We start from the raw sequence: 24,761 nt of genomic DNA, 5'->3' as shown, positions 1-24,761 counted from the left end.
CTCTGTAGCATCGTGTTTTGGATACTGACTGCAGATCTCAGAAAACTGAGAAGTGGTTGATTAAATTTCTTTTAGGTTCATTCTTTAAAATAAATTCCAGGAGTATTGTGCTCATTTTGCTTCTATGACACTTCAAACAAATAAGTGAATGCAAAATATGTATTCACTGAAATGTATTGGTAACCTCTGTGTGGTTAAAAATATTCTCTGGTAGCAGTGCAGAACTAATACTGTCATGATTCATACTGACACAATGCACAATGTTCAGTAAGATTCACATCCTTCCAGGGCATCGGCTTAATTTTTCATTGTGATCCATAATGTCAGTGTAGTGTAAAAGCCAATCTTACCTGTCTTGTTTCTAAGGTGGTGGGGGTTTTTTTTGGTGTTTTTTTTGGGGTTTTTTTTTTGTTTTTTTTTTCCTTTCTTTTTTTTCTTTTCCCCACTGTGCCACCAGCGATAGTGATAGATCGGAGTATGTTTCCTCCCAGAGATTGCTGGGATGAACTCGCCAGCCTAGGTGATGTGAGTAGCACAGTTAAGGACAGTGTTACTTCTAAACTTAATATATCCTATTTCTTACAAAGCCTTAACGAGCCCAGTGCTGCCTGTGCCTAAATCAGCTTATTCGGTGCTACCCTGTGCCACGTAAGCATTTGCATAGTGTTAAGTGCAAGTGTCTCACTGATTATGCTAAAAAATACTGTGAATTTCGAATACTTTTTGGAAAGGGAGATAATTTTCTGTTATGTCATCTGTGATTCTGTTTAATACAGAATTCTGTCCCTGCTGCTTGCATATAGTTTTAGCAGCATTCTTTACACATAAAAAATTATATTTATAGATACATATGAGCAAATCATAGTATTGTGAATAATTTTTAATTTGCTGTCACTGTAGAAACATGGAAATTACACTCTGTAAGGTTTTTGCCTTATAAATACACTCTGCATCTAAGCAGATTGTAAAATAGTAAGTACAAATCATAATTATAGGAGTGTTGTACTATGTACTGGTGATGTTCATCCACTTCCAAGTTGGAACTTGGGGACTTCTGATTGTCTGTTAGATACTGTATTGGTTCAATATTTCCTCATTTCTTTTACTAAACAACAGTGCCTCTGAACATTTTAACAAGATGGTAGTTTATAGTGACAGCATATGACAGCACAAATTTTAATTTAGCTGATGTTTTGAAGTTAGTTAATTAGCTCAAAAGTATTTTTAGATTTGTAGTGACTGCAGGTGGCTAGAATCTTAATTTTATGTCTTTTCAATAAAACCTCTCTGGGAACAGGGCATTGTATGTTTATTTGCTAAATAAAAAAGTGTAATGAAATATGCCACTTAATCACCTACAACTTTTACACTACTTGAGTGTCACTTTGGTTTTAATGAATTTTCTCCTTTCTCCTCCAAAACCACTTTGCTTGTAGCATATGACTAATTTGTAATTGAAAAGGATGCAGGAAGAGGTAAATATTAGAATTCTAAATTCAGAACTTTGTTTAAATTATAAAACTCTCCTTTTTTTTTTTTTTTTCTTTAGCTGATGTTCACTCCACTGACATGAGAGTTAGGTAACACTGTTCTTGTTACACTCGAGTTTAGAGATTGCTAAATGTTAATGAAGAAGAGGACTTGTGTGAAAATTGGGGATTTTCTGCCTACACATATTTTTGGAAGAATGACACCTTGGTTATGGGGAGCTCATTTTATTTCTCTCTATATAAAATGAGTTCCTCAATGTGTTTAGAATGTTCTGATAGCACTATAGGGTAAATATAACAAAAAGTAATTGAAGATGGTTGTTGTATTCACCTTTGTTCAGAGAAATTTTTTCTGTATCTATTACATAGCAACTGTCCCATCTGTTTAGTTTACTGAAATAAGTTTCATTTTATGAGCACCAAAGAGCTAAACTTTGAACAGTTTGTAGCAATTACTAATCATTCTGGAGTAAGCAGGACCTTGATGTCGAGTTGGTATTTCTCTTCTCATGCTTTGCTTGGTATATATCAAAGGGCATCTGGAATATAGCCAGAAGATTGCTAGGAAAAAGAAAAGAAAGGGAAAAAAAAACCAAAAAAACCAAAAAAAACCCAAAAGCATGTAAACCTTCACAGAGGTGCTTTTGTCTCTCTTCATGTATTAAGTGTGCTTGATTTAAATGAATTTCATGGACTGAAGAGATTTTTATTTTGCTTCCGGCCAGTGTGAGACACTGACTGCCTCCTGTGAAGGCAAGCAGGTTGCTTTAAATTTGAGATTGACCTGTGCTTGACATAAAAATCCCTCAGCTCTTTAAATTGTTCTGATAAAGCTTAGATTTATGGAACTTCTACTGTGTCACTGTGGTTGTCACCATATTGCAAAAGCTCTATGTTTTATTCGGGAAGGAGCGATGAGCAAGTATTTCTGCAGAGTGAAGGAATTGTGAGTGTGTAACTGGTGTTAGTGTTTTACTTGTATAAGCAGCAGGTGAGTGTGTCTGAGTCAGAATAATTAGTATGAAATGATTGATTTAAAGCTCAATTTCCTTGCACTCTGATCTTTTACATTTTCTTCCTTCAAATTCTGAAGTAATTATTTGAGGAAGGATTGAGGGTTTTTTTGACATCTATTAATTAATAATTTTGAGGGAGCACGCTGACAATATGATACAGCTCCTACGAGACTGCTGCATTTTAAGCTTTATCTCCACTGTAGAGGGTTGTCAGCAATAGTCTGTTCTTGAAGCAGATGATTGTTCTGAGTTACTGGAGCATTCCTGTGCCAGTGCACCCATGCGGACACTGCATGTCCTTCACAAGGAGCTGCGTTGATGCATACATGGAGCACATCACAAGGCATTCCTCCTGAGTCACGCAGCACTTTCCATTGTACTGTGCTCTGGGAAGTGGGAGTGAGACTGCTTTGTGCCCATCACCAGAGTCATAGACATTTTCTTCTTCTTTGCCATCCTCACCCGTGTTCGCTTGCATGGAGTAGGCGCTCAGCTGCTCTGGGTGTGTTTGTGTCTCAAACAGCTGCTCCTTGATCATGCTAAGTAAAAGCTACAGACTGACTGAAAGCTTCTTTCTGGGTAAATCTCTCCCAAAGTAACTATAAGTAGGGTCACTATTTATTTTTAAAAGAGAATTGGAAAAAGCACCAGGCTTTAGTCTTTTAAATGTAGTTTCCTGAGTTATCTGTAAACATATTCAGAAGCCATTATCTAGTTAACCTGGTGACTTCATCTCTTATTTTGATTTCAAGCCACCATTGTTTTAAGCAATAGAACTACTTATTGTCAAGTACTGATGGAGCTCTAATAGCCCGAGATTATGTGTCATGGATAATTCTCTATGAAGACCTGAAGGAATGGGCTATTTAAGAATCTTGAAGCTCACCTGAGGCTAATTAAATTATGTCACTTCTCCTTTTAAGTGGAAATTGAAGAGTCACCAATTCATTAAAGTTCAAATCAAATAGAGTGACTATGCTTTGAGATTCAGCTCTGGAAGTAAAGCATAGTTCATTAACTGTGAATCATTTGTACAGTGTTCTTGCTTCTAGGGATATTTATCATCAGAATGCAAGAAAAGTTCTATTTTAGGAGAGGATTAGATTTTAATTTACATTAAAAGCTTCCTTGATGAGTAAAATAGTTCACAAAAAAAAAAAAATCCTCTGATGTTTCCTTTAGAAATACATTTTAAGAATGAGATATTCTGGCCTGTATTTTTACACCTCCAGTGAGCTTGGGCACAAAAGAGGTACTGCTTAGTGCAAATGTAAATTCTGCAAATGTAAAATTAAACTTTGAAGGAATAATTATTGTGGTTTGAGATGTAATGGAATCTTTATCTCTGCACTGACAGTCAATCACAGGTACAAAATAAGAAGCTGCTTTTAAAAAGATGCTTCATCTCCAGTTCTATAAACATACATCCATAGAAAAAATTCATCACGTATGTCACAAGACATCAAGCACATATAGAGAGTAACAATAGTTCATTGTCTCAGCAAAAGTTTCAATAGTATAGTTTATTTCCCATTCTAGTAGCTTTTCAAGTGAAAACAAGTGACTTACTCTATGCTTATAAGCATATGTAAAATGTAAGTATATGTCATAGAACAGAGCTCTTCAGTGTAGCGTTAAACAGGTAATTATATCTGAAAGTGGAAGCTAAGCAAATTCAAACTAGAAGAGAAATGGAGAATTTTACTAGTCAGACTAATTAATCATTGGAGCAATTTCTCTGGGAATGCAGTGAATTCATTGTCACTTGAAGTCTTTAAATCAAGATCGGGTGTATCTTTTTTTTTTCCCCCCTTCCTAAAAAATAAAAAAGAAAAAGGAAAAAAAAAGAAAAGGAAAAAAAATGCCACCACTCAACCAGAAGACATAGGCTTGATGCAGGAATCATTAGCTGTAATTCTGTAGCCTGTATTATTCAAGTAGTTGGACTATTCCATCATAATGGTCTCTTGACTGTAAAAGGCATGAATCTGTGCATCTCAACATGATTACGAGTTAAATAATGGAAGGAGCACTAAAGGGAAATACACAAAGCTTGGCAGCTATGTAAAGAGCAGAGCTAGAATATTGTTCTACACCGTGGCATGTAATTTAGATGTAGTAATAAATCAGGTAAACTTTCTAAGGTGTGCAGGTGTCTGTGTGGAAAGATTTATTAGTTCTTGGGCCTCCTTGAGGCACAGATTCTTGATTATTTCTTGGAATTAATGCAGGCTTGTTGTCCTTGTGTCTTGTAGAGTAGATACCATAGTGTTACCATACCTTGGGTATAGGCACATGCAAATCTCTGTGCTTGTCTGTTCCTCTTCCAGATGCTCTGTATGATGTCATCACCGTGGGAGCCCCGGCAGCCCATTTCCAAGGTTTTAAGAATGGTGGTCTCCGAAAACTGCTGAGTAAATTTGAGGCAGAAAGACGAAAGTAAGTATTTTTATAAGTAGGTAGGAAAATATAATTAAATTTGTATTAAAATGTTATGAGCTTACTGAGTAACAAAACACTTCACCCTGCTGAATCCGTGGAAGATTAAAATCTAGTAGAACTGGAAAAGGATGCATTCATAAAATATTGCCTTTATCTTCCCTGCTTTTCTGGACTGCAAAATTGAAGCACAGTTTACTTTTAGTGTCAAGCCTTACTCAGAACACAAACAAAAAATTCTTCCCATATTTCAGGAAGCTTGAGGTATATCAGTGCTTGAAAACATGCTGTTCAGAATGAGATACCTCTTTGGTAATTCTTGTTATAAGCAGAAAATAGCTACAGTTAATTTTTCAATAAGGAAAGAGTAGCTTAAGGTAACATCTTCATTTTTGACAGCCCTGGGCATATGTGAACAAAAAGATATTTTTAGCACACCTGTGAAGTAAATAAGAAAATACTGTTTTTCTTTAGAAAGCTAAAATGAAGCTAAGCAAAGATAAAGGCCTTAACTGGGGTTTCAGTTTATTGCTGTACTCAGTTAACCACTGAACATGTACAGCAGTGTTAATTGCACATTTTGCTAACTAAGAATTGGACGTATTTGTGTTTGTTGCTGTGGCTGTTAAGAAGTTTTGAGCAGCCACAGCTGTCACTGGCAGCACCCATAGTTGTGACGGCTCAACACTCAGACTGTGCCAACCCAATGCGGTCAGTGGCACAGCATTCAAAAGGGAGTGCAGGAAGTACTGTATGTATGCTAATCTAAATAATCCTGACTTTCCGTAGAAAATTAATTCCATTATATTCAATGCTCAAAAAAGTTTCGTAGGTACAATATCATAAAGAATAAAAGGAGAAATTATAAAAGTCTATTAGTGACTTCTAGATTGACTAGAAGTTGGCATCAATGAAAGAAAAAAAAGCAGCTGTATTTGCTTTGAAAACTGTATTATTATTCTTTTTCTGTTTGCACTGCATGATATGAAGGCCTCTATTAAATCTTCTAAAATCTCTAATTTCGCTGGCCACCTCCAGTGACAGAACTTGCCAATGAAACACGAATATCAGTGACTACATGAGCCCCGTGAGTGGACTTTGTGTTAACAGTAGGTCAGCAGGCTGGTATAGGCAGCCTTATCCCCATGATAATCGAGGCCTATGAAGTACATGCTTCCAGATCAAGCAAGATATGTCTAAAGAGATTTCTTTAAAGTATCTGCTACTTAACTATCTGATTAGCACAGTTGCAATAGTATTTACTGCAGTTTTTATTATATTTCATAAGAAGAAATTAAAGTTGTAAGTGATGTAAAGAACTTTGCAGTTCCAGCCATCACAGTGGTCAGCTTTCAAAATGAACAGTTTCTCACTTGCGTGATCTTGCAGCATATCCACATTGGCAGAATGTGATTTCCCAAAATGGAGGATAGCTTTGAGGGAAGCTTAAAATTATTTTCTATGATTTCTCTTCATTGGAGAAAAAAGGGAAAATGACTTACAGGGAAGAGACCTAGTCTTTCTTGAGTTCTTCCTGGGAGATGACATATTACAGTATCTCAGAGGAATGAATAGACAATGCCCTTGTTTATTAGTTGCCCATAATAGGGGAGAGGAAAAGATGATGGGCTAGACTCCTTTCTTTGGATCTTGTGCAGTATTACATGTCAAAAGAGTAGGATGGCAAAGGATGCTCAGTGCAGCACAGCCTCTTCTAATTTCCATTCACTCTTATTTCACTGTCTCAACCGTGTAGACCTCTGAGTTGATAGAGAATTGTGTTCAGGAGCACTGGGTGAAGCTTTGTGCAGATTTTACCAACACATTTTATACCTATTTCAAAGTGTCTACACATCACTTTATATTTGCCCTGCTTCTTAGACTTTTCTGCATCCATCAGAAGCACCTGCATTTTGGTGACTTTCAGGGACAGGATACTGGACCTTTACTCTGACAGTGCAGTTTTCTTTGTGTTTCTTTGTTCCCCTGGAAGAGCAGAAGTCTTGTCTTTAGGATGATATAACTAGGGTAACTATGTTACTGTACTGTCAAACTCTTCCTAAAAAAAAGAGCCTGAGTCAGGCTAACAAACCTAAATTTGAGCACTGAAAACAGGACTGCAATTTTTAGCAAATCGCTTACCAGACCTGAAGAAATGATAGCTTAATGTATGAATTCTTATGAAGCAGAAAGAAAGAAACCTCCAAAATTCATCTCCCCTTCTATGTCTGAGATCAGCTCAGAGAAAACTCTACATTTGGCTTTGTGTTTTGTTTGTTGTTTTTTTTTTTCTTCAGCTAGAAGAACTCGTGTGAGTTGAAAGACAGGAGAAAGCAAGCTCTGAATGCGATCTCACTTATTTGAATATTCAAGAGTGGGTCTACTTTAAATAGATACATGAAAGGACCATTCTCATTCGTACCACGGAGTAATTTCTTTCACTGTGGCAATGACAACTTTATTTTGTATGCACCTGTTTGTTTAACTGCATGAGGATGCTTTGAGGGCACATAGCATTTCCAGGGGCAGCTTTTACAATTTAAATTTTCTGTTTTACAATGGGAGCAGCTTTTCTGAAGATTTGGTTGAAGGAAGAAGTGACGTCTTGAGATATCAGTCAGAATATAAAATGAACAGAAAAAAAAATGCAGATTTAGCAGCTGTTTCCTCTAGGCTAACTGAGCTGAAGACCTAGAGGAAGATGTGGGAAGAGATTATTACTCAAGCCAATCCCAGTAGCTTTGAAGACATTGTTAAGGCACGTGACAGAATGCATTGCATGCCTTTAACCTTCAGGCTGATTATTAAAACAGTTATATTCAACAGCATCAGCATATCACAAAATATTTCTTGTTCAAACCTGTAGCTGTGGAATTAACAGACAAGAGGAGAACTGTTAATGGGTAACAAGGTTATATCCTGCTTTGCAAGAACATGATTGCATTTGCAATTGCCAAGCCAAAACAAGAGTGAAACATATGTTTCATGAAAGTTTATCAAACAGAAGAATGTGGGAAATCTGTATCTGAAAATAGGCCTGGCATATTTTCTGTTAGAATATACATTTTTGTGCAGACGAAAGAGAGGAAGGTACTGTATAATAATACTTACTAAAATGCAGTATTTTTGCAATTTCTCTGATTTGTTACCACAAGGCAAGTCATATTAAAAGAAAAAAAAAGATTCAATTTCTAAAAATATGATCCCAAATAAGAGGGAGAAAAGTTGTTATTTCAGGTGAAAAACAAGACTTAGTTGTATGTGATCTGAAGGCAGGTCCACTGCTTTATAACCCATTCGCAGTCTGTACTGTTCTTTATCTGCAACAAAGAGATAGATAAAAAGCATCAGGCATGTCTATACGGCACGACTCTAGTATGTTTGTCCCTTTAGTAGCTAGTAGTGAACTTCATAAGACCAGTAAGAACAATGGATGCTTTTTTTTAATCTTCTTTAGGGATGATAGCATTTATATTCAAATAATTGAAGTGTGATGATTAAGGTATGCTGAATCATTGCAGAATATTCATTACCTATGAATGATATACATGTATTTTAGAAATTTTTTTCATAATGCTCTATTGGTTTGTTCTTTTTATTAAATCTTCCTCATTTCTAGCTAAAAGAGAAAGTTAGTTGTTCAGATTCAGTCTTCTGTTGGCCTGCTAGTATAGATTACTCCTCCTTCCCGCAAATGGAAGGGCTTGTCTTCTCATCAGTCTAGATGGCACAGCAAGTTATTATTTCTAGAGCTCAGCTGTGCAGGAGCATTTAAGGCAGACATTCTGTAAGTGATACACATATAATGCCTCACTGCTCAAAATGTCTATAAATAATTTTCAAGGTACACCAAGGTCTTTTTCTTATTTAAAATCTAATTTGATGATCTGTGCTTTAGCCAAAGCACATAGACTTATGATGACAAGATTTTTAATGCCCCAATACTAACCACCAAGAAAAACAGAGGTGTCCCACAAGCTGCATTACGTGCTGTGATTCACTGTGGTTTTGTACACCACTTCTGATGAGTTCTTTATATCCTTCTTTAAATTAGGACAAGCTTAAATCTGGACTAGTACTGAAAAGGATTTTCTGTTGATTTTTTTTTTAGTTATAATAATTTAATTTGAGTTTGAACTGTCTACAAGGACCCTTTTTTTTTGTTTGACAAGGCCTAGTTTTTTGGCTAAGATGTGAGCTGTGCTCCTTCACTAACATACTTATTACCACAGCATATATTAACACTGAGATCTTCAGGGTTCCTGTGATCTGAGTTTCATAACCTGCAATGCGGTTCCATTCTCTGAGGAACCTGAAATGGTACTGTTGCGCAGAAGATCCCAGAGATGTTGAAATAATAATGACTTGTGTTTGATCTAATTGTAACCTTTATTCTCAAAGGGAAACCATGGCCTATCATGCACAGCACTTCTCAGAGAGATGTTATGCTTTGCTCACTTTCTCCTTTTTCGTGTATGTGTATATATCTGTGTGTGTGTGCTGGTTTTGTGTAGCGGGGGGGGGGGGCTACAGTGGCACCTACTGCAGGAAGCTGCTAGAAGTTTCCCCTTTCTCTGGTGGACCTGGCCAGGTCTAGGGCGGACCCACCACTGGCCAGGGCTGAGCCAATTGGTGATGGAATGTTCAGTGATAACACTTCTGTGATAACATGTTTAAGAAGAGAAAAATTTTAAAAAAAAAAAAAAAGTGGGGGCAGAGAGGGGGAGGTGTGGGCCTTGCAGGCCTCACCCTCTGGCCTCTCGCTGGGCAGATGACTAGGCCCGGTGCAGCTGCAAGAAGTGAAGAGGAGATGAGATGGATGATGTGAAGAGAACCTGAGAGGCATCTGCCAGCCTATTGTGAAGAATTTCTTGTGAGAGGAATGGCTGCAGATGCCAACATCAGTGAAGAAGGAGGGGGAGGAATAAAGTTGCGCCTGACAAAATTCCCCTGCAGCCCATGGTGAGGCCTGCTGTCCCCCTGCAGCCCATGGAGGCCCACGGAGGAGCAGAGATCCACCTGCAGCCCGTGGAGGACCCCATGTTGGGGCAGGCGGATCCCTGAAAAAGGCTGTGGCCTGTGGTGGGCCCACTGGTGCAGCCAGTTCCTGATAGACTGCATCCCTTGGAAAAACGACCCATGTTGGAGCCATTTGTGAAGGGCTGCATCCCTTGGGAGGGATCCCACACTGGAGCAGGGGAGGAACGTGAGGAGTTCTTCCCTCCAGGAGGAAGGAGCGCTAGAAAACAACATGGGATGAACTGACTGTAACCCCTATTCCCTCTGTGCCGCTCCGGGAGCGAAGATGATAGGAATTAAGTTAAGCCCGGGAAGACGGGAGAGGTGGGGGCTTTTTTTTTTTTCCTTCTGTCTCTCATTATCCTGCTTTGGTTTTTTTTTTTTTTTTTTTTTTAAATAATAAATTGAAATTATTTTCCCCGAGTTGAGTCCGTTTTGCCCATAATAGTAACTTGAATGATCTCTCCCTGTCCTTATCTCAAACCTCAAGCTTTTTGTTATATTTTTTCCCCCATTTTCTCAGAGGGTGGGGGGAGTGAAAGAGAGGCTGCGTAGCTTGGTCCCGAGCGGGGCTAAACTATGACAGTGTGTGAGAGAGAGATTAAACTTCATAGAGATGAACATTTTTTCACTGGCCATAAAATCCATGTATTAAGGTTGTTGGAAGTTTTGCTGAGAAACTGCCACAAAGTTTGTGCTATTCATTGAGATACAAAAATCTCATCACAGTATTTTCCAGTTACTAGGCTTTCTGGACAGAATTGCCTGAAGCATTTCCTGAAGCATTTTAAGCAGTCATAAAATAAATGGGTATGGGGTTGGAAAAAGAAGGGGAAAAGGAGCTACTGGGGGAGCTTTGCATGCAAAGGTTAGAAAAGACTACATGTTTTGGAAAGCAAGAAACTCCTCTGTATACATGAACTCTAGGAATGGTAGGAGGAGAGCAGATCCATGACTTTGACATCATTTCTCTTAAGATGCACTTCAGTAGGCTGCTGTGAAAAGGCTTCACTGAAGGGCACCATTTAGCCTCAGACTTGTGAGGCACAGTACTGTTGTCCTTCTTTAAGAAGATCCATGCTCAGTTACCATCCATAAGATTCTCCCCTATGTTAAAGGATACTTGCATCTTTCCACCAATGTAAAGGTATTCTAAAATTAATTTGAAAAACAGTGAAAGGCTTTCCCTAAGCATTCAACCTTCCTGGAGTGAGTCTTCCTAGGAAGATTCATTATGAGATTCACTTAGGCCACTCTGGCATCTTTCCTAGTTAGATGTCTAAAGGGCTGATGAAAGGCATTTTGACCTTTCCTTTCACTGAAACTCGTGTCCCATTACCAGTTGAAGACACTGATGCAGAATTATTCCAAGGGTCAGTTGGGAATGAAGAGGAAATAGAAGAACAGCAAGAGAAGCTCTACGCATACAACCTTAGCTATTGCTTCAAGATAAGGATTTGTGGAGATTTGGACTTTGTAAGTAAAGTTAGATTAGACAGAACTCATAACATTTCCAAGTATGCAAGAGAATCTTAAGGAAGTTAAAAAAAAAAAAAAAAATCGAACTTCTGATCTCTCTCAGGCCTGTTTTCAAAACCTCAGCACTGATCATATAGTTTAGTTTTATTTCCGGAGGCAGTGAATTGTGCTGGGGCTTTTTATGTAATTAATTTATTTTTGATCATGACTTCCCACTTTAGACAGAATACATGTGATGCTTAAATAAGCCACTGAGTTGGTATCTTCAGTAATGTACGTAAGCTTGAGGTTATCTGGGGGTAGATGTTCTTGCTGTGTGTGCTTTAACTGTATTCTTTCTGTTAATGTCTGTAGTTTTGACTGTGAAAAATATGAGGTCAAATGTTCATTGTTGAAAGAACTTAACCCAGTCCCAGATGGTGACAATTTAACTCAGTCACACAAATTACTGTTAACAGCAGGAATGGAGTTACTTGGAGTGTCATTAAAAATTAGACATTTAGCATATTGCAGTATTTATTTTCAGGCAAAAACTTTGTTAATTTAGAGTTTAAATTGCAGATGTAGTCAATGTAATCTTTATTCAAATTACACGACAATGTCATTAAAGCAATTTGAAAACTGAAATGACCACTGATGGTCATGTATACATAGTTAATGATGGTGCCAATATATGGAAGTGATTAACTGTGATTTTATATGCTTAGTGAAAGCTTTGAAACTTAATCCCGAGGACATTATTATAGGCTTTTTAAAAAGGTGCATGACTAATAATATATTTTACATATCAAAGGTAGATTTTCATAGTGCTGCTGGTTTCAAGCACTGGACCTACCCATGTGGCCTCTGCCCTAAAGTTAAAGTTTCTTCATACTCTCAATTCCCTTCATCTAGTTTCTGCATTAGGACACCTATGAAGAGTTTCTCTATCTGTTCTATTGGCAGCTGCTTCTTTTAAGGACTACTACTTATATACCACAGCTATATACGGGCAAGCTCTAAAAACAGTTGTTTCTAAGGAAACTAATTTTAGTTAATTGGAATTAGTAGCATCTTTTCATGAACAGTAAGGCCACAGAACATCTCAGGCTCATCTTATCTACAACGGTGTTGAGACACAACAATTAGAAATTTCAGATACTCCCAAAAATGTCATTTCTCAAAAATAATTATGCACTTTCTTGGTGGGAGGGGAGAAGTAGCTTTCAAATTTTGGAAGAACTGAGTATTTAGAGTCATTTCATGCTTTCTGGGGTTCAGGAAATGTTAAAATTAGCCAAATAATGAGATCTGATAGAACACTTCATTCTGAAGAAAGAGTCATTCTCTTTTCACTATTTCCTTTATTTAAAAGCTATGATAGACTTTATTAGAATGAGAACTACCCACAGGTTTAGCATCTTTCTTTCCTCTTTCTTTTCTTATAGCATTGTCTGGAGCTTTTTTTTGCTGCTTAGAGCTATGGGAGATCAGTGAAAATGATCTGGGAATTAAAGGCTGAGGAATATTACCACAAAGGAATATGGGCATGGTGAGCTTGATAACAGTGTTAGCCAGATTCAGCCTGCAAAAAGGCTGTTTGATAAAGAGAGGGAGAAGCCTGAAGGGGAATTAAGACAAGATTATCCAGCGCTGTGAAGTATCAAGACTTACAAGACTATGTCTTCACTACAATTAACATTGACTATTACTCTTTGTCTCTACCCAATCTACTGACAGCTTGAGAGTTGTAGTGAATGTAGAGGTAGATCAAACTCCAGAAGTTCATTTCACTAACAGTGTTGCCACACTGAAGGCAGAGCTGTGGCCGTTTCCCCATTTCTCAGAGGGATAGGGATTTTTTTTCCCAATTCATTAGGAGAGACGATTTATATGGTTCATTTTGTTGATCTATTCAGAATTCTAACCTCAGCACTCAGCAGTCTAGCAACTCGTAGTGGACTGCGAATTGCAAATGCATGGTAATCTTAGTGGGGCCGGTAGCACGACTGATCATGGCAGAGCTTCACTGACTGAAATGTGGTTCATCCTGACTGCCTCTGCAAAGAATCCTATCTAAAAAATGGAGACATTGGTGAGAGGCAGCAAAATAGCATGGGGTATTGTGGAACAGGGACTGTAAGTCAGCAAAGTATCTAAGCAGGAGGCTTAATTTTAAGACTGCTTCAATCTGTCCTTTAAGAACTTAAGCCTTTTAAGTTTTATGGAAGTGACTTCATTTGGACTTCTCAATGTGTGTATGTAATTTACTGAATTAAATTTAAATTCTAATTTGTAGAAAACTAATGAGGAGGAACTGGAAGGGACAATAGAAGACACAAAGGGGAAATGGGGGAGTAAAGAGATCTGGAAAAATACTGAAATGAAAAGTAATGCATGAAGTTCAAAGGATTGCACGTGTCAAAATTCAGATCTTGATATGTGAAAGGAGAGAAATTTAAATCAGTGGGGAAAGGGTGGAAAAGACTGAAGGATGTATGTTGAAAATACACAAGAGGAAAGAAGGGAGATATATACAGAAGCAACTAGGGATTAAAATGTACATTGCTTTGGCATTGGTAATGTTGCAGGAGTTGCTTGGTTAATTTTTTTCCTGTGTTAACATTACAGATTAATCTGAAACTGCAAAAGATTTTGGTTAGTTTCTCTGAAAGGCTGAACTAGGGCTTTATAAAGGGAAGGATTATGTACATGAGTTTTAGATGGGGAGATGTATATTACAGCAAAGAACCAATAAAGGTGTGTGTGCTGTCTAAAATGGTATTTTGGAATAATGGTATAAAAGGATATTGCATAATTAGTAAGTGTTGGGGAAGAAAACGAGGGATAGGAAGAGAAGTCATGTAAAAGAATCACAGTAGTTTGTGAACAGTTAAAAGGAAAGTAGGACATCTGCAGTATGCGTTTGTGTGGTTTTGTAGTAATTAACTCCCACACCCATTTCTGTGTCTTTTCTTGCAAATTAAGCACATGGTTTTTATTGAAAATAACTCTTGGTTATCACCACTTCCTGGATGTCACCGATGCTAATCAAAACGTAGTGTGGGCCAATGATCGATTAAACACATCAATGAATCATTTTGAAAGTCGTAAGGTAGTTAATAATGTGATGGGGAGTTCTGTTGAAAAAATAAGCAGCCTTATGCTCTTTGTGATTGTTACCTCACTTGATCAAACCTTTCATTTCTCCAGAGTTGCATTTTTTAAAATAAAGAAATAAAAATCTCACATTAAGATCAATCACTCAAAGGCATGATTAGGTTGAACCTAATGTTTGGAGCATTTAGTGGTGAGCAGTCCATTGTCCTTTATTGTTCAAGCAAGGATGTGTTTTTACCCTTAAAGAAAGGAGATTTTTTTTTTTTAAACAAAACTAGTGGTAAGATTTTTAGCACATTTAGCATTGTTATAAATAGCAGAAATTATTTTGACATTATGTGACTCTTTTTCTGTTATTACAGTACTGGATACCAGTGTATTTACTATTCACCTGAAAACACAGCCAAGGCAAAAGAAGTTCTCAGCAACATCAATCATCTACAACCTCTCATATCAAGCCATGCAGACCTGCTGCTTAATTCTGCAAGCCAGCATTCTCCAGACAGCTTGAAGAATTCTTTGAAGATGCTTTCAGAAAAAGTAAGATTCAAATCTTCACAGCAATGGAAAATGGAATAACCAAGCCTCTAACTGCTGGGTTTTCCGCATAAATTGACTTTCATAGCATCAGGAAATGTTAAATAAGCTCTGCTAAAATAAGCTTCAAAATGTTGCTATCAGAAAAAGAATATTATTTAGAATTTCTGTAGGCTTTCTATGTAGGAAATTAATGAAATCTTTAAGGGTTATCTTTATTTGAAAGTATAATTAATTTAATTTCATGTGTCTTTGTTATCCTCTAGTGGCCACATACTGTGGTTTATTAGAAATAGATTATTGTAAATAATTTTGTGGGATGATAAATGATTGTTTTCTTTCTTTTTCTGAGATACTTCAGACTACTGCTTGTGGGAGGTAGTGCAAGCCAGGTTTGTGCATAAGGTTTAGGATAATAGCATGAGCAGAAATGGTAATGCCATCTGGAAGGAGAAGCTAGGAAGTTGGTGCCAGGAGGTCTCAAATTTAAATCCTCTTTCTCTTGTTATATTCCTCTATAGCTGTAGGCTCTTCCTCATCTTAGTTTCTTTAGTTCTAAATTGAGGAAAATAATATTTTCCACCTGTCTCACAGAATGATATTGGAGATTAGCTGATGTCTGAAGTACTTTTAAGCATATGTTATCCTATAAAAATATTAAGCGCTATAGCTATGACCAGAGGGGTTGAAGAAAGTTTCCCATCGCTTCATGGGCCATACCTTCTGTAGTGTGATCTCAATATGGCTTAATAACGCTATCAATAACTGTTTCAATACATCTTCAGCTATTGGGAAGTGGCAACCCCTGTGGTCTGTTAAGCACTATTATCCCAGCAGTACGTCGTTCAATGGGAGAGCTTCGAATCGGAGTATCGAGCTCAGCCACATACTGTGAAGGCATTGCATTGGAGCCACGGGGGAGATAAGCGTTGCTTCCGGTTACAGATGTGTAAATCCACAGTAACTCTTAAAACATTGGAGTCACTGTGAATGGCAGGAATATATAGGAAAGTAGAATTCAGCCTGGAAATGAAAGGGAGGATTTAAGGGGGTTTTGTGGCAATTATAGCATACCTTTCACGTAGTACTGAAGGAGGCCATTTTTAGCTGCACATAGAAAAAGTGGAGCTGCTCCATTAGTGGTTAGTTCAAAGAAGTATGCATGCAGAAGTAAAGCAAATCTAACAAAGAAGTGTTTGTCTGGAAGATTCAAGACCTGGCTGCTAAGGAATTTTTATGTTAGGTATAGCCATTTGCTTTGCCCTTCCCTTCTTTGCTTGTCTGGGCAGGAGGAGTGAATGATTTTGGAGTGGCTGCAGGCAGCTGTGATACTGACCCACTGTTTGAACCATGGCCTATTGGAGAGTCTGACTACAGAAAAGGACCAAAAAAGACTTGGAAAAGTCGCAGATATTTTAAATGTATAGCTAGTGATTTAGTTGTGTGTGTTCATATCAACTTTTCAGGGCTAGGATTAAATTATTGGTTAGTATATGAGCACAGGTTCCCAGAAATGGAAGCAGGAGTCTCACCCAATGTACTCCACCTGGCAGCCCACAGCTTCTGTCTAGCCTACACCTTTTACTTGGAAGAGATTAATCCAGTTGTCTGAACAACTGCTGCATGAACAGTTGAATAGCTTATTCCCTGTGTATTCTCAAATTTACTTTGAGGAGAAGATGATAATTGACAAAAAGAGTGGGACCATTGCTGAGGAAGCTATTGTGGACAGACAGCTGCTTGTAAAGAGAGGAAGAGAGCTGGGGATGAAAGGAAAGACCAAGAAACAACTTCAGGGAAGGGCAATATTAAGTTTCAAAACCCCAAATTGAGTGAATTCACACGGTGCTGCAATTAGATCCCTCATGGCAAATACAAAGCATCATCTCAATATCCTCAGATAAACTGGTACAGTATGGAAGAACGAAGACTAACAGAGTGCCCCTGGTTATATTAAGATAGGTTTGCATGCTCTTCTGAATAGGATTACATGATGCCTACCTGTGTTTTTGAGGCATATGAGGTGCTTCTGTTCTCCCACCTTTTGTATACTTTTTATATGTAAAAAAGAAATGCTCTTACATTTTAACCTGGCAGAAATTTGGAAATTAAACAGATGTTTGAAGAAGTCCTAAAAAATATTTACATGCCGATTAAATTCCTCGAGCTTATTAAAAAGCATATCACTTTTTATTTTAAGATATTAAGCTTGAAATGTAGAATAATTCTTTCTAAAAACATAAGGTAGCAGAGTGTATATCTGAGCGATCAATAATGTGAATTACAGTTAAGTATTTATGTTAGAAATGGAAGGACTGGCTGCATGCATTGGAAGTGGAAAATTAAATCAAGTAATTCCACTGCTGCTTCTTAAATTGAGCTTATTTTCACATATTAAGCATGGTTTTACTTCTACATATATGATTTGCAATTTACTGTAGTTTTCCTGAGACTAACCTTTTATCAACACTTTCTGTTAATTGGTTAAGGAAGCCTTTAGCTGTCGACAAGTGTATCAGCATTTGCAGCTTGCAGAAGGCTTGATAAATTCATTTTCCAGCTATGCCTATCTTTGTTTGCAGAAATATTCTTTAGTCAAGTATCTAAAAGAATTCGCAAAGTTTTCATTTCTTTCTATAGACTTATTTTGTGATTTCAATACAATTTTATAAATAGTGATGTTCTGCAAATTTAGCTGTACTGAGCTGTTAGAAAATGTAGTTAAAATGTAGATTGTTGTTAAACCAACAGAATCTTTGAATGAAATTTAATTATGGAAACATTTCAATCTCTATATGAAGAAATGGAAGTTCACTTCCGTGCCAGTTTGCTTTTTAAAATGAGTTTTCCCTATAAAATATTTATATTTAATTAAATTACTTAAACTTTTCAGATAGTTACCTAATATACATTGCAGTCATAGTGGGCATTCCTTACTTCAAGTTGTCTAATACCTAAAATTTTCTGAAATTTAAAGCTTTTTTTTTGAGTCTACCATACCCGATGCAGAGACCTGAAATGATCTCAAGCAAACTTCAAGGGGGAGGGGCAAAACAATGATTGTGTCATTTCTAAGGACAGACAAGTGAAGTATTTCAGACTCTCTTGATATGGAACTGTAGAACAGTGTTGAAGAGGAGCTGTACTGTTAACGTGCAAGAAAAGACAACTCCGCGAAGACTGGTAGGGTTTGCTAGCAATATTCCCCAAAGGCTACGTGTTCTCTGAGCATGCATCACATGGAGGCTGGGAATGTAGCAAACTGAAATTGTCCTATAGGGCAGTTCAGGACTACCAAGAGGCAGTCCTGAAGGGCTACGTAGAACAAAAGTGTCTCTGATGAAGTACTCTTTCCCTCAGGCACCAAGTTAGTAAGGAGGAGACAGAATGGGTCTGGTAAAATTGCCAGGGAGATGAGTAGTCTTGGCAAGCCTAACCACTAAAGAATCCCAAGTTAAGTCTGAAAGAAGTCCTGATGTTGGTTTAAAAAAAATAACTTAGCTTAGGTATCACATGGGTTCTTATTTTTAAGACTTTTGAGTTTTATTTGCAGCAAATTTTCAGCCTTTCTATGTGCAACCATTAAGGATCAAAAATACCTTTTTCCTGAACATCGTGAAAATGTTAAAAAGCAGAAACTTCTCAAGCAGGTACCTAACCCAGCCCTTGGAGCTTTAAAAAAAACATCAATTATTTAGAGCATTGTGGTCTAAATGTCAGTAAACTTTTGAGGGAGTATTGAGACAGGAAAAGCAAGAAAAATACGTTGAGTAGGAGTAGAGGCATACAGAGGGGGAGCAAGTACTAGCAAAAAGGAATAGGATAAGAATAGAAGTGAAAAGTGCAGAAACTGGGAGAAATAAGTCCAGGAAGATAGATGCTGACGTTTGAAACTTGTTTGATTTGGGCTTTTTTGCTACTTCTCCTCCAGGTTTTGCATAAGAAGCATGTAAGGGCTGAATGAAGCTTGGCTGGGCAACCTTTATTTCTAGCATTTCCTAGCTTTTGTTCAGGCTGGTTGCTCTGACTCTTATCTACATACTTCTCAGCATGCCTATTTAGTTAGGATTGTGTGCACAAAGGCAGTTCTGCGTCTGAACCTGCACATGACAATCCTGTATGTTCTGGGTAAATAGGAAGGCAACTAAATCCCACTGACCTGGGATAAATAAATGCAGGTAATTGTGCTGTGAAAGAAATGTGAAACATTTGTGTTCCGTCATCACCCGTGAACCAGGGCCTCTGGCTGGGGAAAGGAGCTCTGGCAGCCTGGGTGGGATGTGGTGGATGTGGTTCAGAGACAGGGTGTGTGCTGTCCTCACTCGCAGGTGAACCCTGTGGAGTGTTGTTGAAGTACCAAAATTGTGACTCTCCCCAGCTACCTGTCACTATAACTTTGCTAGTCGTTGCTCCCCTGTAGTGAAAGGAAACATGTCCTTGCACCTCACCCTCTCCTGTTCAGTGAGTTGTGTCAGCTGATGGAGCGAATAGGCCAGCCTCCTAAGTAAGAGGAGTAGCGGAGATCTGGCCAGATGTTGTGTGTGACTGTAGGAGATGGACGTGCATGGCAGACTGGTGGCAACAGCAAGTGCTGTTACATGGAAACAGTCCTAAAGATGCTAAAGACCATATGGAAAACATTTTCCTTTTCTTGTTGGGGTGGAAGGGAGATAAACAATGAAGGGAGGCTGGAGGATTTGAAAATACAGTAAGCTTACAGCTGTCACAGTCAACAAGAAGGATTTAGAAAAACGGTACAGTGATTGAATAGCATCTTCAGAGAGCCTGGAAAAACTACTTCAAGGTTTCTTTTCTTTAAAAATAAATAAAATAAAGCTAGAAATCAGATGTCATCAACCTGCCCTGATATCTGGTTTGATACCTACAAATACCAAAATTTATCTCTGGAAACACTGCTTTTGCAGATACTACCATCTCAGCAATGTATTTTTACAGTGATGTATTTTTATTTAAGAAGTTCTTTATATTTGTTAATCATGTTTTATCTGACACTTACTCAGAAATTATTGAGCAGTGGTTGGTTACTTTTGGAACTGGTTCTTGTAGAGGCTCGTCTCTACAGGTAGAATTTGGAACTTGAATAAAATAGGATTGTGTGAAAAGATTATGGTCTCTCTGACAGTGTACTTTTGTGTTAATCCTTAGAACACTGGGATTGTAGAATGTGATGATGTCCCTAAAACCCTTGAATTGTTCCTCATTGTTTGTTGGTCTGCTTTATTTTCTGTTGCTCAGGCCAGTCTGAAACAAATATCCACTGCGCCTAAGGAAAATTCAGTGTTGTAACAGCTTTGTTGCAGTATTGCATTATTTGGTCTAATATTTTATATTTTCATTCTTTTTTTTTTTTTTCCTAGACAGAGTTATTTGTGCATGCATTTAAGGATCAGCTGGTCAGAAGTGCCCTTTTAGCACTGTACACAGCCCGGCCTGGCTGTGTCCTCAAGAAACCGGCTGTGCCTAGAAACAGTGCAGAAGAGGAGAGTGATTTACAGCATCAGGATCATCCTTCTCAGATTAAAAGACAGGACTCTATACCCCATCACTCTGAGTATGATGAGGAAGAGTGGGTAAGTAGTCAGAAACTCTTGGTTGGTATTCAATCCTAAACCCTACAAATTAGCGTAAATACAAGCCCAAAGTGTCCTTGTCACATGTTATTGAGGGGGTGGGCAGGGAGGGAGTGCAAAACAGTGAAATAATATTTTTTTTCAGATGCATTGTATATTTTGAAACTAACTTGAAAGAATTTCCCTAAGTACAGTGTGCTTCTGTGTGACTGCTTGGTTATGCACATAACAGTGAGAAAGATTAGTTTTCTTCTTTCCCAGACAGGAAAATAATCTTTCTTACTTGAGTTCTTTTTATTAGTTAGGCAGATTTAAGGAGACTGGAACAGCATGTGCTATTATGAGAGAAAATGATTTGGGTTTCTGTTTTGTTTTGTTTTTTTTCCCCCCAAAGCTGAATATAAATAGTTTAAATACACATGAATTAATCTTCAGCAAAACAGAGCTGTTTTCCCTTAGATGGATGTCTGAGATTGCATAAAAGAATTAAACATGCCTTTTAGATTTTAACATTCTTAGTGTATCTTTCAAAGATATGTATTTTTTTATATGGCTGAGATTTTGTAAATTAATTATTTTGGTGGATATGTTCATAATAGATCTGCTTCTTTGTTACATACACCCTGGTCTCAACCTATTCAGTTCAGGCTCATATTTTTCAGTTCATCACCGTATTCTCATAAATGTAAAGGATGCCAGCATATTAATCTCTATTGTAAATAATTAATAACTTGCGTGAGCTACAGTACTTACACCTGAACTGTAATTTTTATCCGTACCACAAATAAAGGAAGAATAATATATTTCTTTTAGAGAAAACACAATTGTCTCCAACCCCATGCATTGAGTAGTCATGGGATTTAAACAATAACTCACTCATTCTTTTATTTGTCTTCAGATTTTAGAGCCTTGAATTCACTTTCTCATGTTTACCAACAACGTGAGGGGCTAGAATGATTCTTCTTTCCTTGAAATGACAGCCAAAATATTTGTTTCCAGCTGTTGAAACATTCAGAAAGATAAATATCACAATAGATTTGATAAAAGGGAGACACTTTGCATTAGAAAAATGGTATTTTTCTGCAAGTTTTATTTTAATTTAGTAATTCTGTCTCTTCAGAGAAGCTAGCTTTACTGTATTTTATTATTGATTTTTTTTTTTTTTAAATCTGCCAAGTGCTTGGTCCTCATCTATTAAAACATATAAGCACATTAGTTTAAAATGCATCTGTTTTTTCTGCTGAATTAGTAAGATTGCCTACTTAATTAAAATTAAGTGTATCTTTAAGTATTTTCTGAGATAAACTGAGTCAGAGTCACTGTCAAACTTGAGACAGTATAAATCTTAGAGAAATTTTGGTTTTTTTTCTAAATTTGAAAGATTAGACTTCATTATTTTTCAGTTCCTTCTGTCAATGAAGATAATAATGCAAGTTTTAATGATCAAATTGTCATTAGCATGATGGAAAGAGAGAATAAATGCATATAAAATTTGAAAAAATGCTTAATCTACTCTGGAAGTCAACTATAGAGCAAAAAAACTTTGAGGTACATTGCTTTGCAGATACATTGCAAAAAAACTTTGAGATACATTGCATGCACAGTACTATATCCTGCTTTGTTGTTTTTTTCACCACTGTTATCAAGCACTAGAGTTGCATTTTACAATTGGAATTTCAATTTTAGTTTTGCCTGAAATCTAAATCAGTGACATCCAATGACTCTTCAAGCTGACCCTGTTGCATATACTTCCAATGACTGCATTACCCTACAACCATCAAGAAAATTTATTTAAGGCAGTGTTTAAAAATCCCCAGCATCCAAATTTATCTTTAAGGAATAACTCCCAATTTCTTAACTCTTCATGGTGTCCTTTCACTGAGTGACCAGTGTTCTCAAAAAAAGTCATCTTGAGGAGGGCCACGAAGATGATAAAAGGGCTGGAGCACCTCTCTTATGAGGACAGGCTGAGAGAGTTGGGGCTGTTCAGCCTGGAGAAGAGAAGGCTCTGGGAAGACCTTATAGCAGCCTTCCAGTACCTAAAGGGGGCCTACACGAAAGATGGAGAGAGGCTGTTTAGTAGGGCCTGTTGCAATAGGACAAGGAGTAATGGTTTTAAAATAGAGGGGGTTAGATTTAGATTGGATATTAGGAAAAAATTTTTTACGATGCGAGTTGTAGAACACTGGAACAGGTTGCCAAGAGAGATGGTGGAAGCCCCATCCCTGGAAACGTTCAAGGCCAGGCTGGATGAGGCTCTGAGCAACCTGATCTAGTCGGGGATGTCCCTGCTCCTTGCAGGGGGGTTGGACTAGATGACCTTTGAAGGTCCCTTCCAACCCAAACTGTTCTATGATTCGATGATTCTATGATAATACTCTGTTGCATCTCTCTTCTTTGATACCAAGTACAAATATTCATCCCAGAGTAGCTGGCAGCAGTATGGATTGAGCTGCACTGCACATAGGCAGTAGTAAAGCATTACTGTTGAAGGAAAAATATTTAACTTGAGAGTTTTAGATTGCCTCTGGGTAGATATTCTCTTCTCTTGCCAGCTGCTTCTGCTATCCTAGAATGTCCCTGCAGGAGGGAACAAAGCGTGTTGTCATGTATAATACAAGAAAAGGTGGGCACATTGCCACTTGGAGCTGTTTCCGCTCTATGTTTCTGACTGACTACTTAATGTGGTTGGAGCTACAAAGAACAGATAAAATGGTGTTTCCAGTAAGTTATATACAAGTACTGATGTGGTACTCTGATACAGGTCTGTAATACTAACCTGAGTGCCATATATTCTGTTCCAAAGCACTGTCACGTCACAAGAGGATGTTAATCATGCACATTAGTTAAGATATTTGCTTTGTCTCTTTGCTTTATCTGCATATCTCAGAAAGACCTTAAGATAGTATATGGCTATAAACCCACATGAAGGAGACACAGTATCTTCAGATCACTGGGGAATGCAATTGCTGTGTCATATTTGGCACAAGCAAAGCATGCAACTTCCATATAGCGGTGTGTATGGAAGGACAAGAAATGATTGAGGAGCTCTGTTGTGAATTTAGAAAGCCCAGAGAATCCCTTAAAAACAAGAAGACAGCCTCTGGGACTCTACTGGCTGGCAGCGCTTAGGATGAAGACATCCAGTCAGGTGCAACGACAGCTAAATAGTTTCCACTCTTCTCTGAAATGAGGGAGTTGAAGTGCCTTTTAATCATACTTTCAAAGTGGATGGAGATGCATTATGGTTTTTTTTGAGTGGATGAAACAGAATTATTTTACAGGTTCATTTTTACAAGTCCAAAGAGAAGTTCCCAGCTTTCTGTGATACCAAGGCCTAGCTTTTCATGGAGGTCATTATGAGTATGCGTGCATGCCTACTGGTGTCACAGCAGATGCAGAAAGAGAAGTGCAACCATGGCCATTTCTAACTAGCAACACCTACCCACATGTGCCGGGACTCCTTAATGCCCCAAACGGCTTGTGAAATTTGGAAGAAGTAGATGATGTCAATGTGTCGTTGCCTTGTCCCAGTCTGCCTTGTCCCAACGGGGTCAGATATCCACCTTCCCTGTCATTGGCTTGACTTTTGAGCTTAAAGAAGCAGTAATGGGAGGGAGCTGGAGACCTTATTTCTCATGTTCTTTCATGCCACGTAGTAAACTTACCCAATTAGCTCTACAGCAACTGATGGGAAAACTGGCATCAGGGGAGAAGCATCCTGCTTAGGAATCTAGGGTCTTAGTACTTCAGCGTGTGAAGAAGTAAGACGTATTTTCTTCTGATGCCTCACTTCACACAGAGGGCTTATAAGAATGCTTACTTGAGAGGCTGAGGGTGTATTTTGTCCTTTAACCTGGCCCATGCTGCGAAATGATCACTTGTGAGGTAGTTCTTAGGCAAATTGAAAACAGACCACTTAAGAAGGTGAAAGGTGGGTGGAAAGTGTGCTAGGCTACAGGAAAATGTTATGGGAATAGCAAGGGATGACAAAGAATGTGAAATGGATGGATTTCTTCTCACAGAGAATAACAGAATAAACTGCAGAGTTTCAGCAGCCCTCTTGGAAAAATGTGACCATCTTTAGTGCA

At 37.9% G+C, this 24,761-nt stretch overlaps 1 protein-coding gene across 2 annotated transcripts in view; it reads left to right on the top strand.

Moving 5' to 3' along the window:
• Positions 1-24,761, top strand: part of INPP4B (inositol polyphosphate-4-phosphatase type II B) — a 339,134-nt gene that overhangs the window by 248,912 nt on the left and 65,461 nt on the right. For both annotated transcript variants that reach the window (XM_086746361.1, XM_086746363.1), the window contains 3 exons: positions 4,837-4,945; positions 14,905-15,082; positions 20,458-20,670. In XM_086746361.1, the coding sequence (XP_086602487.1) occupies positions 4,837-4,945; positions 14,905-15,082; positions 20,458-20,670 (500 nt within the window). The remainder of the gene's footprint in view (positions 1-4,836; positions 4,946-14,904; positions 15,083-20,457; positions 20,671-24,761) is intronic.

The sequence above is a fragment of the Chlamydotis macqueenii genome, chromosome 4 (assembly GCF_036417535.1).
Source record: "Chlamydotis macqueenii isolate bChlMac1 chromosome 4, bChlMac1.mat, whole genome shotgun sequence".
NCBI lineage: Eukaryota > Metazoa > Chordata > Aves > Otidiformes > Otididae > Chlamydotis > Chlamydotis macqueenii.
Note: the sequence above shows the minus strand (reverse complement) of the source record. Positions and strands in the feature narration are given on the sequence as shown.